At 45.1% G+C, this 13,985-nt stretch overlaps 1 protein-coding gene across 1 annotated transcript in view; it reads left to right on the forward strand.

The window, feature by feature from the left end:
• DNAAF9 (dynein axonemal assembly factor 9) overlaps positions 1-13,985 on the forward strand; it is a 72,168-nt gene that overhangs the window by 179 nt on the left and 58,004 nt on the right. The window contains exon 2 of the mRNA XM_084519018.1: positions 9,581-9,660. Within this exon, the coding sequence (XP_084375144.1) occupies positions 9,581-9,660 (80 nt within the window). The remainder of the gene's footprint in view (positions 1-9,580; positions 9,661-13,985) is intronic.

Raw genomic sequence — 13,985 nt, forward strand, 5'->3', positions numbered from 1 at the left:
GGGGGGGTGAGAAAGGGGGTTGGGAGGGGGATGTGGGGGCTGTGAGGGGGTTTGGGGCGCTGAGGGGGTGGTATGGGGGGGATATGGGGGCTGTGAGGGGTCTGGGGGGTCTGTAGGGGCTCTTAGGGGACGCTATGGAGGTGATAAGGGGGCTGTGAGGGGATTTGGGGCTCTGAGGGGACGATATAGGGGCTGTGAGGGGGTTTGGGGCGCTGAGAGGATGATATGGGGGCGATATGGGGACTGTGAGGGGTCCAGGGCAGTCTGTAGGGGCTCTTAGGGGACGCTATGGGGACGATACGGGGGCTCTGAGGGACGATGTGGGGGTTATGAGGGGATTTGGGGCGCTGAGGGGACGCTATGGGGGCTGTGAGGGGGCTTGGGGCTCTGAGGGGACGATATGGGGGCTGTGAGGGGTCTGTAGGGGCTCTGAGGGGACGCTATGGAGGTGATATGGGGGCTATGAGGGGGCTTGGGGTGCTGAGGGGTTGAAATGGGGACGATATGGGGGCTTTGAGGGGTCCGGGGGGGTCCGGAGGGGCTCTTAGGGGATGATATGGGGGCTGTGAGGGGGTTTGGGGCGCTGAGGGGATGATATGGGGGCGATATGGGAGCTCTGAGTGGGCTTGGAGCTCTGAGGGGATGCTGTCGGGGCGATAAGGGGACTCTGGGGGGTGTGTGGGGGTCTATGGGGGCTCTTGGGGGACACTATGGAGGCGATATGGGGTCTCTGAGGGGGTTCTGAAGGGTGAGGGGGCTCCATTGGGGTGCTGAGGGGATGTTATGGGGGCTCTGAGGGGGCAGGAGGCTCGTTTGGGAGCTCTGAGGGGGCGGGGGGCGATATAGGGGCACTTTGAGTGCCCTGAGGGGGAGCTGTGGGTACTCAGGCATGGCTGGGGACTCTAAGGGAGCGCTGAGGGTGCTGGGGGCGTTATAGGGGTGCTAAGGGGGCCACTGGGGAGTGTTTTGTGGGGTAAAAGTGTGCGGGTGTTGAGGGGTTCCCTTGGGGAACAGATGGGGTATTTCGAGAGCTGTAGGCACTGAAGGTGGTGCTTGAGGAGAAAAAGGGGGTGTGAGGGGCTTGGGAGGGGGGTCTTGGGGCATGGTGTAGGGCCATGCCACCCCCTTACCACCACTGTCACCCACTGAACCACGTCCCCAAGCACCACGTCCAACCTTGCCTTGAACACCCCCAGGGACGGGGACTCCACCACCTCCCTGGGCACCCCATCCCAATGCCTGACCGCTCTGTCTGAGAAGAAACATCTCATTTCCAACCTGAAATTACGTTGAAATTAAAGAAAGGAGATGAGCGCGGTGTGTTCGTGTGGGCAGCTGCTGGGGGGCTCGTGCTGAGCTTCAGGAACAGGGAGGGCGAAGCTGGAAGGAGGTGGGACATGGGGCCGTGTTAGGGGATAGCAGCGGCTCCCCAGGAGCTCAGGTGTCAGCTCAGGTATCTCTAGGTTGCTAGCTCTGCGCCCTTTTTCAAGGCTTGAGGTGTGTGCGTTGGGCTACGGTCCATTATTTGAAGTGTTTTGAGTATCCTAGAGAACAACCCATGGAAATAACGACTGCAGGCAGCAAGCATTTTGCAGCACAATACGTGGAAGTACTCCCCAGTGTAAAATCAGATAATAGAATAACCGGGACGTTGCATATGAATTGCAAAATTGCTGCAAACAAACGGTTGGCCCAAGCTGTTTGGTATTAAAATGGCTGTGTATTTGCCACAAGCTTTCTTTTGTTCGGGGAGGGAATAAGAGCGTTGTCGCTTGTCAGACAATGTGCCTGTGAAATGAGAAATTCTGCAGGGAGAGAGGGAGAAATGGAGGTCGCTGTGTTCGCCTGGAATACAGGAACATGGCTGGTCCTGGTGGTTGTGCTCCTCCTCAGCCAGCTGGTGGGAACTGAATTGATCCCAAGAGGGAAGGCAAAAAGAAGGGATCTTGTTCAAATATTTTCGTTTCTCACTGAATAAATTAACTGTATTTGCTTAAAAGGAGCTTGCCATTTGTTTGTAGCTGGAGATTCTCTCTCAATTCATTCCGAAGAAAATCCCAAGAAGGTAAAACAAAACAAAAAGGCAAAAACCACGCTGAAAGAGAAAATGGTTTCCTCTCAAGCCCCCTTTCTTTATGAGTGATTTCTGTAATTTGAGAGCCTGTTTCAGAGTTGTCATGAGAACATTCGGGCTGCGAACATCTGCAAGCTTTCGAGCTCCACCGGGAGATTCAGACAGCATCTGTAATTCAGCGTGTTTGTAGGAGGCATGTCATCCGTTAGGTTTTTTTTTTCCCCTCTCCAACGTTCGTTCTTGTGCAGTTTTTTTTTCAGTCCAGATGGAGGAGGGAGGCCAGTGTTTGCCATAAATTTCCCAAGCAGTCAGCAGATACAAGGCAGTTCATAAAAATAACTTAAAACAAAACAATCCGTTACCCTTCCCTCCCCCCTCTGCGTCCCAAACAGGAATGGAAAAATTCTTAAGACTATATAAAGAATAGAGAAACGGCCAGAGATAATTCTTGGAGTTCTTCCACATGCTTCAGAGATTTGGTCTTGCTGTGTGGTGCGCTGGGAAGCCAGCGTTTGCCACAGGGGCACGAAGCATTGCAATGGCAAAAGGAAGAAAGTTGTGCAAATAAAGAGGAAAAGTGCCTTGACTAAGAGATGAGCATTGTCCAAAAAAAGGGTGCTTCTTTTTAGAAGCTGATGTCATGCTTCATGTGTCTGTGGGACCGTGTTTTGAGTATAAGTGCTTTTTTTGATCAAAATTCCTGTTAAACATCAGCATCTGAAACCAAGGTGAGCTCGTTCCGTTTGGTGGGGATTTGGACCCACCCAATTCCGCGTTACCCTGATGTAAAACAGCGTAGGCAAATCCTTGTCCTTATTTACCCACGTTTCTAGCAGGCACCCAGTGAGAGCTCATCTGTATTTTATGTGGGGAAATGCAAAGCGAGTACTGGGGTTTGTTTGACATTGTCTCTGCCTCTGTGCCTGACATTATTATCCTCTGCACCGTTCTGTTTTTAATCACCGAGTGGTTAAATATGTGGCTTTTTTCTTCCCCTACAGCTTCACAGATCCGTCGGTGGGGTGTTCGGGAGCATGGTGCTGCAGGGACAAAAGAGCTGTTGTGGTTTCCCAACCCATTCTAGCTGGGGACGTACATATCTGTGTTGCAGGATTAACAGTTTGTATCCATGTGTTCCTCGGGTAATGATGCCGAGGGTCAGGGTTTTGTAATAGCAGTTTCACCTAATTTTTTTTAAGGAATGCTCTGCATTTGAGCTGTGCAAAGAGGGACCTGAATTAACCATGCTGAAGGGGGGTAAAAGGAGAAAAACAAACCCTGTGTTTTGCGTTTGGGTAGTTTTCTACCAAGGTAGAGAAGTAAAAGGTGTTAGGGTCTGTCAGCTGCCAGTTTGGGGCCAAAGTTCAGAGGGATGTGGAGATGGAAAGGCAGGGTGCCACTTTGTTAGGTGATAGGTTTTTCGAGGGGAGTAGTTGGCATCCTTACTGACATGCTGCAGCATCAGAAGGTGAATAAACAGAGCTGGTGTTCACACATCAGGCTGTAAATTAATGCATCATGACCACAGGTCTGGCTGGCATCTGTATGTGCACAGCTGGTGGGCAACTGTTTGGGTGCACCCGTGGAAGAACTTCACTTGGCTTCCAGCCCGTTAGCTGGTGGTGGGACTTCCAGCTGTCCTAAAACCATGCTGGTGTGCATCTACGTGACACTGACATCAAATTAAAGCAGGTCTTGTCTGTGAGCTGCTCACAGCAAAAAGTGTGCTGAAGGGCTGTGCTGGGTCCAAGTGTGGCTACGGGAAATACCAGCGTGAGTATTGATGTGCAGTCTTAATAAATAGTGCTGCTGTTCGGGTGTGCTGGGTCCCAAACAAGCCTGGAGTTTGGAAATAGCACCAGGTAGTCCCAAAATCCAGTAAGGGTCTCTTCTGGTGTGCTATGAGATCTTTGAATTGTGGAATTGAATATTGCTCTCCAGTTACACTGAAGAAGCAAGGAATTTGGTCCTGCAAAATGCACACAGAGTTGAAGTTTCTTCCTCTGCATCCAGTCTTAATGTTCATTACTGAACGTTGCTAAACACCGAGTGTTTCTAAAGGTGCTGTAGGACTCCTGTTCCTAGTCAAGTCGCCTATGTTCTTTGTTAAGAAATCGTGAAAATAGATGGAAAATTGTGTGTAAGGTAGGAGCACACCATTGTCTGAGTGCCATGCAGTAAAACACAATTATTTTGATGAATTAAGGAAGGAAAAAAAAAAAAAAAACAGCAAAGAAAGACCCACCAACCAACCAGCCAAGAGCAAGCATGTTCTGGCTCAATATTAAATTTCAAATAAACTGCTTTTGAAATCCATGAATTTGAGAGCCTTTAACTCAGTCTGGCTTCTGGTTTCTGTTTTCATAAATACCTTAAGATGCCGACCATGTCAGAGTGTGGGAAATCCAGTGCTCTGCTGTATGCAGACAATAACAAGGGTTCTGGTAGAAATTGAGAGGTCAACAAAAAGCCTGCAAAGAATAAACTTCTTGTGTTTTTTGAGGGGTAGAGTGGAAACAGATGGTGGTAGCAGCCAGTTAACAAGGAGTGGAATCTGTGAGGGGAAAAAAAAGGCGTGAGCTGTTCTTTATCTTTCCAATTTCTTATTTTTAAATCAAGCACTTAAGGCAGATTCTGCCTTTAACATTAGGTAGACAGCACAAATCCCTCCAGGTCCTTCCCCTTGGATGAGCGTTGATAATGTGAAGGTTTGCACGATCTTGCCAGGGGTGCCTCCGACGTTGCTTCCCCTTGTCGGCTGCGATCTGGTAAAGCTTTTACCACGTGTGGGTTTTTAAGGCTGCCTAGCCTTTGTGGGGGAGGAGTGTAACATCTGCCAATATGGAGCAAAACAGGCTCAGCTCGGCGCTCCCTACGGCAGCGGGATTGCATCCATCACGAGAGCTGCAGGGTGACCACAGCTGCGCCATCCCAGGCGTTGGGCAAGCCAGCCTGGGGGAAATCAGGGTAGGAATCAATGGGGGATCAGTGCTGGTCCTGATCCTGCACGAAGCACTGCTTGACTGCAAGAAGAATGAATGAATTCAGCTTCAGCTGGTAACAAGGGGTGCAGAAAAACTACTACATTGTGGAAACATCAGTTAAATGAAAGTTAAAACACCGTCTGCCATTATTAAAAAAAAAATATATATATATAAAAAAAAAATATTTTTTTTTCTGGCTGTGAAAGGCACAGTTGTTAATTCTTCGTTTGCTGCCAGGCACTGTGTGCAGCGCTCTGCCTGTTACCGAGCTGCGACAGGCTGGGCTGCTACAAAGCAAGGTACTTTGCATAATTAGCAGAAGACGTGTGAACAGATGAGCGCTAATTCTCAGAAGTTAATGACTGTTAATTTTCTTCCTTTTTTTTTTTTTTCATCTACTCCAAGGCTAGCAGAAGATCAAGAACTGAATCGAGAACCTCAACAGAGCCGTTCTTAATTGGCCTAAATGCACTTTATTACCAGATGCTACCCCAAAACGTGGTTTGGCTTTCTGACCCTCCTTCCTTGGCAATCAGATTAGCTTGTGATGGCTGAAAGGTTTATATAAATGTGTGTTTTTTAATCCATGGTCTAGAGTTTGTGACTTGACACATGGCTTCAAGATTGTTGGTGAGATACGAAGGCAATGAGAAGGCCGAGACAGTCCCTTGGGGTGCTTATACTGGTGTAAACCCATGTAGAAACTGGGGAGATTCTCACCATACCTGCTTGTAAAGCAGCCTGGGTGTCCATGCCCATCTCACCAGGCTGTTTGCAGCAGACCTAGTTCAAGTACCTCGCAGCTCAGGTCTTGTCCGAGGCTCACAGAAGCCCAGGACTTCGGGGTTTCCTCACAAAGGCTTCACATAATTGTGGTTTTGAACCCATGTAATGCCTGTTTTCAGCATCAAGCTACTGCAAAATGAAGCTGTGGTTACCTACGTGCAGGGATCCAGAGCCCCATCTTCCAGGAGAGCATCCTAAAGCCCGGAGGGTTGTGTGGCTCTGCAGAGATCCTTCATTGCCTCTGTTTGAAGTTGGGAGTGAGGTGGAAAGGAGTAAAATTCAGTGTCCTTGCCAGGGCACCCGCTTTGGAGGTGGGAAAAGTCGGGGATTTTTGTTCCCAGGGCCGTTTCTTTGTTTTTGTCAGATGAGTGTTTAATGTGAAACGCAAGAAAATGCCATTTTTTTCCTCTGACTTGATACACAGTCCAGCCTGCATTGTTTAAAAGCATGTAGTAACAGTTCTAATTATTCTCTTCAGTTTTTCTGAATAACTTCTTTATTCAGGGACAGAACTCCTTGGTTTTTAATGTCAGCCTCTGAATGTAATGATTTATATACACTTGAAGTGACGTTGAAAATATCTCCTGAAGAAGCTTTTTTCAAAGATTTCTTTCATAGAAACTGCCTCTTCAACTGAGGCAAGGAAAAATACTCCGCTGAAGGCTGCCCAGTGTAAGAGACTGAAATAAACATGTTTATGGTCATACCTTTCATTATGAAATAACATGATTTGACCTATGCTCTTTGATTTCATGTCAGGACTATATCCCGAATGAGATGTAGACCTGACCAACTTGGCTTGGCAGGAATTAGCAGCTTAATCTGAGAGCTTTATGCATTTTAAGGGGTTCACTGAAATTAATCTCTGTGGAAGATGCTGAACGTAACTATAAGAGTAAAATTTTTAACCATTTATCAGACCATGAAGTAGGAAAAGACCAACCCAGAGCAAACATAGAAGTGTATTTCTCCCCCCTCTTTTTTTTTTTTTTTTTTTTTTTACCCCCTGAAATTTACTTGAACGGATAAGAAAATGCTTTTACCAAGCTGAAAAAGACAAAAACTCTGTATTTTGCTTTTCTCTGCTCATTACACAGGGCCATTTTGCTGGTTTGTCTTTACACACGATAAGCCTATTTGATCAGGTCTCCCTTTCATCAGAGATGTTAGTGTGAAATTGGGATTTGAACATCTCAGAGAGGAGCAACTTGTATCTTATAATAACACTTTGGAATGAATGAATCTTCCCCAAGGAGTTTCCACGCTTGCTCTTTGTTCAAATTTAGCTCTGACCACTCCTTTCCTTTAGAAGTGATCCGGGGCGGGGTGAGGGGAGATGGCAAAATCAAGGTATGTGCTCGTGCTGTGTTTGTAATGCCCAAGAGCTTTAAAAAATAATTTTCAATCAAGACAAATCTGCCTTCGGAGAATTGGTTAAATTTGCCTTCGGAGTAAATTTGAACACTGGTAGTGGAGATGTTTTTGAATCTTTTCTCTGCGAGGAGTCAATAGAAAATCTGCCTCTTGTGCCTTTGGTTTGGGAGCATTCATATTTTTCCCGATGACAGTTTCTTTTCCTACTCTGAGCGAGAGCAGGAAGATGCATCCTTTGATATGGTAAGTTGTTTAATAAAAGGCAGTCTGCAAGCTGCTGATTGTGGAACTGCAGATGTCCTTGGGCATGCTTTGTCAGCCCTTCATATCTGTCCTTCAAATAGGCTCGGGAAGCACGGGCTTCTCCTCAGCAGCCCTTCCCAGATAGGTAGAGCAGCAGTTTTGCTTTCCCGTGTGCTTTGTCTGCACGTGAAGCTTCTTCCACGTTGCAATGTTTGAGGGCTGCTCTAGCAATTTTACTTGGCCTGCAGCCGGTCCTTAAATATCTGCAGGCTTGGCTGCATGTTAACGAATGAAGTCAGTTCAATTTGTTTGTAGAGTCCAGGGGATTTTTCTACTTCTGCTCTTTTGACATGGAAAGTCCAAAAAAAAAAAGGGTGCTGTATGGCTTGCCATCGGGGATCGTGTCACCCCTAGCTAGTCTGGGGTCCTGGTTAACAATGGACTGCAAGCTTCCCAAATAAGATACAAACCCTTAAGTTAATGAAGTTTTAGGTTAGGTTTAATCAATAATTAGGAGCTGTCTGTGCAGTGTGAAGCTCAGTGTTTTGTTCACAGAATTCGTACCATCACCTACATGGGCAACAACGTCTGATATTAGTAGTGGCCGGCTAGATGTCATTTTGCTGTCATCAGTGCCTAATTTATTTCTGTATCTCAGGCTGGATCAAAGTGCCAGTTCATATGTACCCTGGACTATGATATGATGCAGCATTTTTAATACGAATTGGGATGTTTCAGGCAAAAAGAGTAATTGAGGGGTTCACAGCTCAGGCAACTCAAGAGGGGAAGAAGTAAATCTGGAATGTGCATTTGTACAAATGGATCTCAATTTTTTTTTTCTTCCTTCCTTCTTGTAGAAGTATCTTGATGTTGTCTGACCTTCACTGTTAGTGTGGTCGTTCAGATTGTACTTCAATGGGCTGTAATACAAATCTTTCATGTCTGTTCAGTCTTTCAGAGAAAGTAGAGCATGATAATTGTGGGACCACTGCAAAGACCTGTCCACCTTTTACTTGGTTTAAGTAACTATGAAAATAGGAGTACTTGATGTGGCTTTCTTGTTTATTTGGGTGGATCATAAATTTAGCTCTGTTTGAGGGTTTCTGTAAGAGAAAGCTGTTTCCTAGAGCTGAGCAGCCCGGTTGTATAAACAAGAAAACATTCGGTGATATCAGCAGTGAAAATTCTTGCCTTTTATCTGCTTTGAAACAAGCTCACAAAAGGTTGGCTGGAAGTACAAACTGCGCTGCTCTCTGTGTGGCTGAGATCCTTGCGTAGCTTAGAAATGTGCATTGGCCAAGATCAAATTGATACGACAATTCATTTCGGTTCTGAGAATCTTGGCAAGACTTGGTAATGCTTTAGATGTAGATTATCAAAGGGTTTGCTTTAGGTTTATAATTTTCTGGAGCTGTTTATTCTAGAAAAAAGTCACAATCGCAATATAGAAGTCACGAGAAAGATACAGTGCAGGTTACCTCATGGAAATGCTCTAGATACCCCTCTGGATATAGAGGGGAATAAAGTTCCCTTTTAATTGCTTGCATTAAGCATTATTCACGAATATTGGGCTTCCTACACGAATATTGGGCTTCTCAATTTGGTTTTGTGGGGGATTTGGGGCATCTCTGCCATGTAGTTACACAGGGTAGAAGTTTTCTGGTGGTGCTGGGGTGCTCAAACTGTTGACTTTTGGAAATCCTTCCTGGGCTGTCAAAGCATTTGCAGTCCCTTCCCATCACTTCTCTACCTGGGTGTCACCTGCCCTGCGGTGCTTTGTGCTGTCTCTGGTAGGGGCTGACTTGGAGAGAGGGGAGGGAAAGGAACAGAAATTCTTGCTAGAAATCAGAGATGAACGAGGCACTTGGTTAGAAGGAATTCTCACGGGTTGTGGTGTTCTCTCAGGGCTACTTGTGCATAGTTTAGTGGGCAAATATAAATAGTCGGGGGCTGGTTTGATAAGAGATTTAAAAGTATTTCAGAGAAATGATACATGTACCTAAGCTGAGCCGTGTCCAAGTAACTTCTATAACAAAGGAAAAGTGAAGTAAACCTTACCCTACAAAATTTGAGTGTTTTAAAAGACTGACTTTAAAGACCAATTCTCTTTCTTTTGCAGCTGCAGCCGCCTCCGAAACATTCAGAGTATCCTGACACAGAGCAGCAAATCTCAGCCTGATGGAATCCTTTGCATTTTAGGTTAGTGTTACTTATTTTTTCCCCCTCCGCTCTTCTCGTTGTATTAATGAAGATGCCACGAGTTTCAGAAAGATGAATATTATCTCCTCCTTCCTATCCCATCCCTGTTTGCCAGCAAGAGGACAGCTCTCTGACTGTTGCACCCTTTTCTCTCTCAATATTTCTCAGGCCTAAGTTCAGGCAGACTTACTGCAATAAGAAGTGATATTAATGTTCTTCCAAGCCTTAAGAAAATTGAGTGGCTGGAGGAAAAGACAAAATCTGCCTTAATGTCCAGATTGAAGGAAAGATAGGGAGAATTTAACCCATGCATATTTGGAGTAAACAGTCAGCTGTCCAGGCAGCGTTTGTGATGGGATAGGAGCTGAAAACATACGTGTTGCAGCTGGTTTCCCCACAGAGGCAGGGATGTGGAAGAAACTAGAAGGAGCTGGAGAAGGCCCTAGGAGTTCCAGGATTCGTAATCATCATCTGCAGCACGTTGGGGAGGGGTGGTTGAGAGCAGGCTCAGCTTGTAAGAGATGAAGAGGGGAAGAAGGGGGAATCAGGAGGCTGGCAGGGTTAATAAAACTGGATTTTAGCAGGAGGGTGGTCTTCCCTCAGGAGAAGTAATTCAAAATGCACTTAAAGAGTTGCTTGAGAAACCTGGGAAGCAGTTGAGAGTGAAATGGTGGTATTTAAACAGTATGTGGTTTCCGTGCTTTATTTCTTCTGGGGGTAGGGGAAAAGAGCAATACTAAACAAAGCTGTGTGCAGAGGTATGCTATAGGAAAGTTACATATTTTTTTTCTTAGTTTCATCATTTCTGTATGTAACATTGACTTTTGTTTCTTAATATATAATTAATATTGGTACATTAAAGAAGGCAGGAATTATAATTGAAATTCCCTGCAGGATAGGTCTAGAGTAACTGTGCAAATAAGGTATAACAGTTAAGGATGGAGAAATCGAGTGTAGCCCTAAAGAAGTTGTGTAGTAATGGATTTGCAATAAGAAACGATACAACAGATCGTTTCCTGCCATAGCCTGGTTTTGATTTTTTTATTTTTTTTTAATGGTGCAGCAAGAAAACTTGAAGCTCACTTAGTGGCTAACAAAAATGTGAAGGGTGCATAACCTAGTTTTCTTCTGATGTCAACTATCTAACAACGTTCCTAACCCACATTCTTCACAGCTGAAGACATCTTTGGTTAAGTAGTAACTTCACAGGTAGGTGATCTATTAGGTGGCTCTGTCAACCTTGCATCGAAACTTACTGATACAAGATAAATCACTTGGTTTGGCTTTTAATGCCAGTCAAGTTTCATAAGATACCCCAAGTTGTGCCATCTCTTAATTCTGGCTGATGACTCTGCACTACTCGTGACTCTTAATTCTGAAGCTGCAGTAAGTCTCGAGCAAAAAAGTCACTCAAAACATTGTACAGCTTTAGGGAAAACATCAGAGGCAAAAGGAATTCCTTTGTGTAAGCCTCGGTGTGATGTGGAATGCTTAAGACCATGCATAAGGCTGCCTCTTAACACGCGTTTCTGTTATGGAAATATAGGAAGCGTGTTTTGTCATTAAACTTGTGCTTTGCAGTAATCTTTCTGCATGCACAATGGGGCTGCTGTTGTCGAAGCTGACCTGTCTAATGTAGCTGGCAGAATTTCTCACATAACTCTGGTTAAGCAGGAATGTCTCCATTATGAATGCATTAAATCTGTCTTCAAATTCACACTTGCAGTGACAAAAATATCATCTTACATCTTGATTCCTCTTGTATATAAAGTAGCTAATCTTTTATACTTTTTTTTTTTTTTTTTTTTTTTTTTTTTACAATCACTGCATTTTATATTTCACCTGGCTCTTTTTAATGACTTGCAGCTAATGTGTTTCCCTCCCCCCAGCTTTCATTTTACCCACTGCATGGTGAGATGAAACAGCATCAAATTCACAGCTTCACTTCAGGTGGTGCAGCGTTTCTACTGAAATTGGGAAAATTCTAATGAGGTGCAGAACTGACCAGCTGTTGACACAATTATTTAAGTGCAGTTCTGGCTAATTTTAAAGAATCCTGGGTCTTGTGTTTTAAAATGGTTGAGTGTTGGCATTTCTGCATTCTTTGCTGGTGACAAAAGGCATCGCAGCTGACAGGAGAAAGGCATCTGGAGGTCAGGAGAGAAGAGATGCATGTCAGATGTATCTTGAAGAAGCTGTGGTGTCTCAGCTGGAGTGCATTGCTGTTAAAGTTAAGAAAATATATTGAACTACCTAAATTATACTGTCAGCTTCTTTTTTTATAATGCTGCTCTTTCTCACAATTTACTTTGAGAGCATATTTTTAGCTCATGTTTAAGTTGTGATTGCTGAGGATGTGTATTTAGTAGGCTGTCTGTAAATCTGACTGTAGGTTGTAGCTCTTCTGACCGTAGATCAAACTTTGTGTCACAGTTCAGCATAGCTAAGCCAAATTTTTCCAGACCTTGACATTTACCTTTTATACTCCCTGAAGAGGATAGGAGTACTTTCGAGCCCGTGCCAGTACATCTTCAAGTTATCTCCTTTTTTCTTATGTGTGACAACTTCTTTAGGATCTTTTAAAATTATATCTGCGCTGCACGGGGCTCGTGCACTTATGATGTGGGAGAAACCTCACCAAAATTTAGCACATTGAACTGTTTTTTCATCCCTCCTCCTTTCTAAATGAAGACTATTTTAATAGTTAAGTGCCATTTCTTGTGGATGGCAGCTGTACAACCATGTGATGGCTTTTGGTACCACAGTCCATTCGCTCCAGCCTCACCTTCCTGCTACCTCCCTGGACCCTGAGAGCTCATGTGGGTGTTTGAGGTGCTAGGGAACAAGTATTGCTTTTGGGGCATGGAGATCTGTCAGGAATGCATGGCTAGGAACAAGAAAGCGTGACTTTTCTCCTCCTGTAGAGTGCTTATGTCAGTTTATCAACTGAGAAGTTGCAAGTGAGGTGGCTGAGCTGAATCCCTTTTTTGTTGAAGAACAGGGATTCAGCTCAGAAAGGGATTTCGGTTGCAGAAAAGGGATTCTCACCCTGTTCCCGGTCTTGTGGGCAGCAGCGAGCTGCTGGGCTGCCTCACTGCCTGGCTACACCCTCATGAAGAGATGGGACAGCCTGGGATTACTCAGTTTGTGGCTCCGCTGAGCCAGGCGTGGGGGTTTCCGAATTACCAGCCTTCCCCATTGTTCTCCTGAGGGCTCCAGACAGGCTTTCTGGAGGTATCTGATCTTTGCCTGTGTTTCATTTCCTGTTTGTTTTCCACTAACTGGAGCTGTGCCTTTAACTCCAGATGCTTTGGTATTAGGACCATTTTATCTTCTGATTTCCCATGCTTATTTCTCTCTCCTTTTCTCCTGGTTCTCTGTTACTCAGCCTGTCCCCTAGGCTCATCACCTTGGCTCTTCAGCCTTCGGAGACCTCTGTAATGAGCCTGATCGGATGAAAGTGGCCGTGACATTTGCACTTTCCCCTTTGTTTTGCCCGTAGTTGAGTGTCTCATTAGATTAACATCTGATCAGTGCTGTTTGCTTGTGAAACATTTAGCAATGCCTCTTACAGAACAACTGATCCAACAGCTTGCTGCCGCTGAAAGGGACCATCCGAACTCCTTTGTGCTCCATTGATTGCTCATCAGATTGTCTTCAAAAGTCGCTTCAGTGAGGCTCAAGCAGCAAACCAGTTTATCTTCAGGACACCGTGTGCTAATTTTTTGTAATGTTACAGTGGAGTTCAGGCTGACCACTGATGTTTTGAGTTCCCAAGGGCAGAGGGGTGGTTGCTTGCTGGAAGGAGGGTCTCTGCACATTTGGTTTTAACTCAAGTCCTGCCTTGAGATGGGTGGGAGCTTTTGGTACCACGATCATTGTGTTGAGTCCCATTGAATTCTAGATTACACTGCTACATCTGCTTTTGTGGGAATGGAAATTTAAATTAAAAAAAAGAGAGAACTAGAGAGTGTTCTGCCTCACCTTGCTCATTCATTTACGGTCCGTCTTTAAGTTCCCAGATCCAGGGCAGTCTGGTTGTACAGATTATCAGCAAAGTGATGACAGAGCATTGCAGAAGAGAGGACAAATGAGCAGCTGGGAGTTATTTGGCTGAGCTGTACTGATGCTGTGACTGGAGTTAGAAACGAACTGCTAAGGCTCCCTGTTCTCAGGGACACCTAACCTCCAATATCGTGGTATCATGGAACGGTTTGGGTTGGAAGGGATAAAAAAGATCATCCAGTTCCACCCCCATGCTGTGAGCAGGGACACCTCCCCCTGGATTGTGGCTCACTTTCAGAAAAGCACATTCCAGTGCTGTG

Source organism: Aythya ferina (assembly GCF_964211825.1).
Source record: "Aythya ferina genome assembly, chromosome: 4".
Lineage (NCBI taxonomy): Eukaryota > Metazoa > Chordata > Aves > Anseriformes > Anatidae > Aythya > Aythya ferina.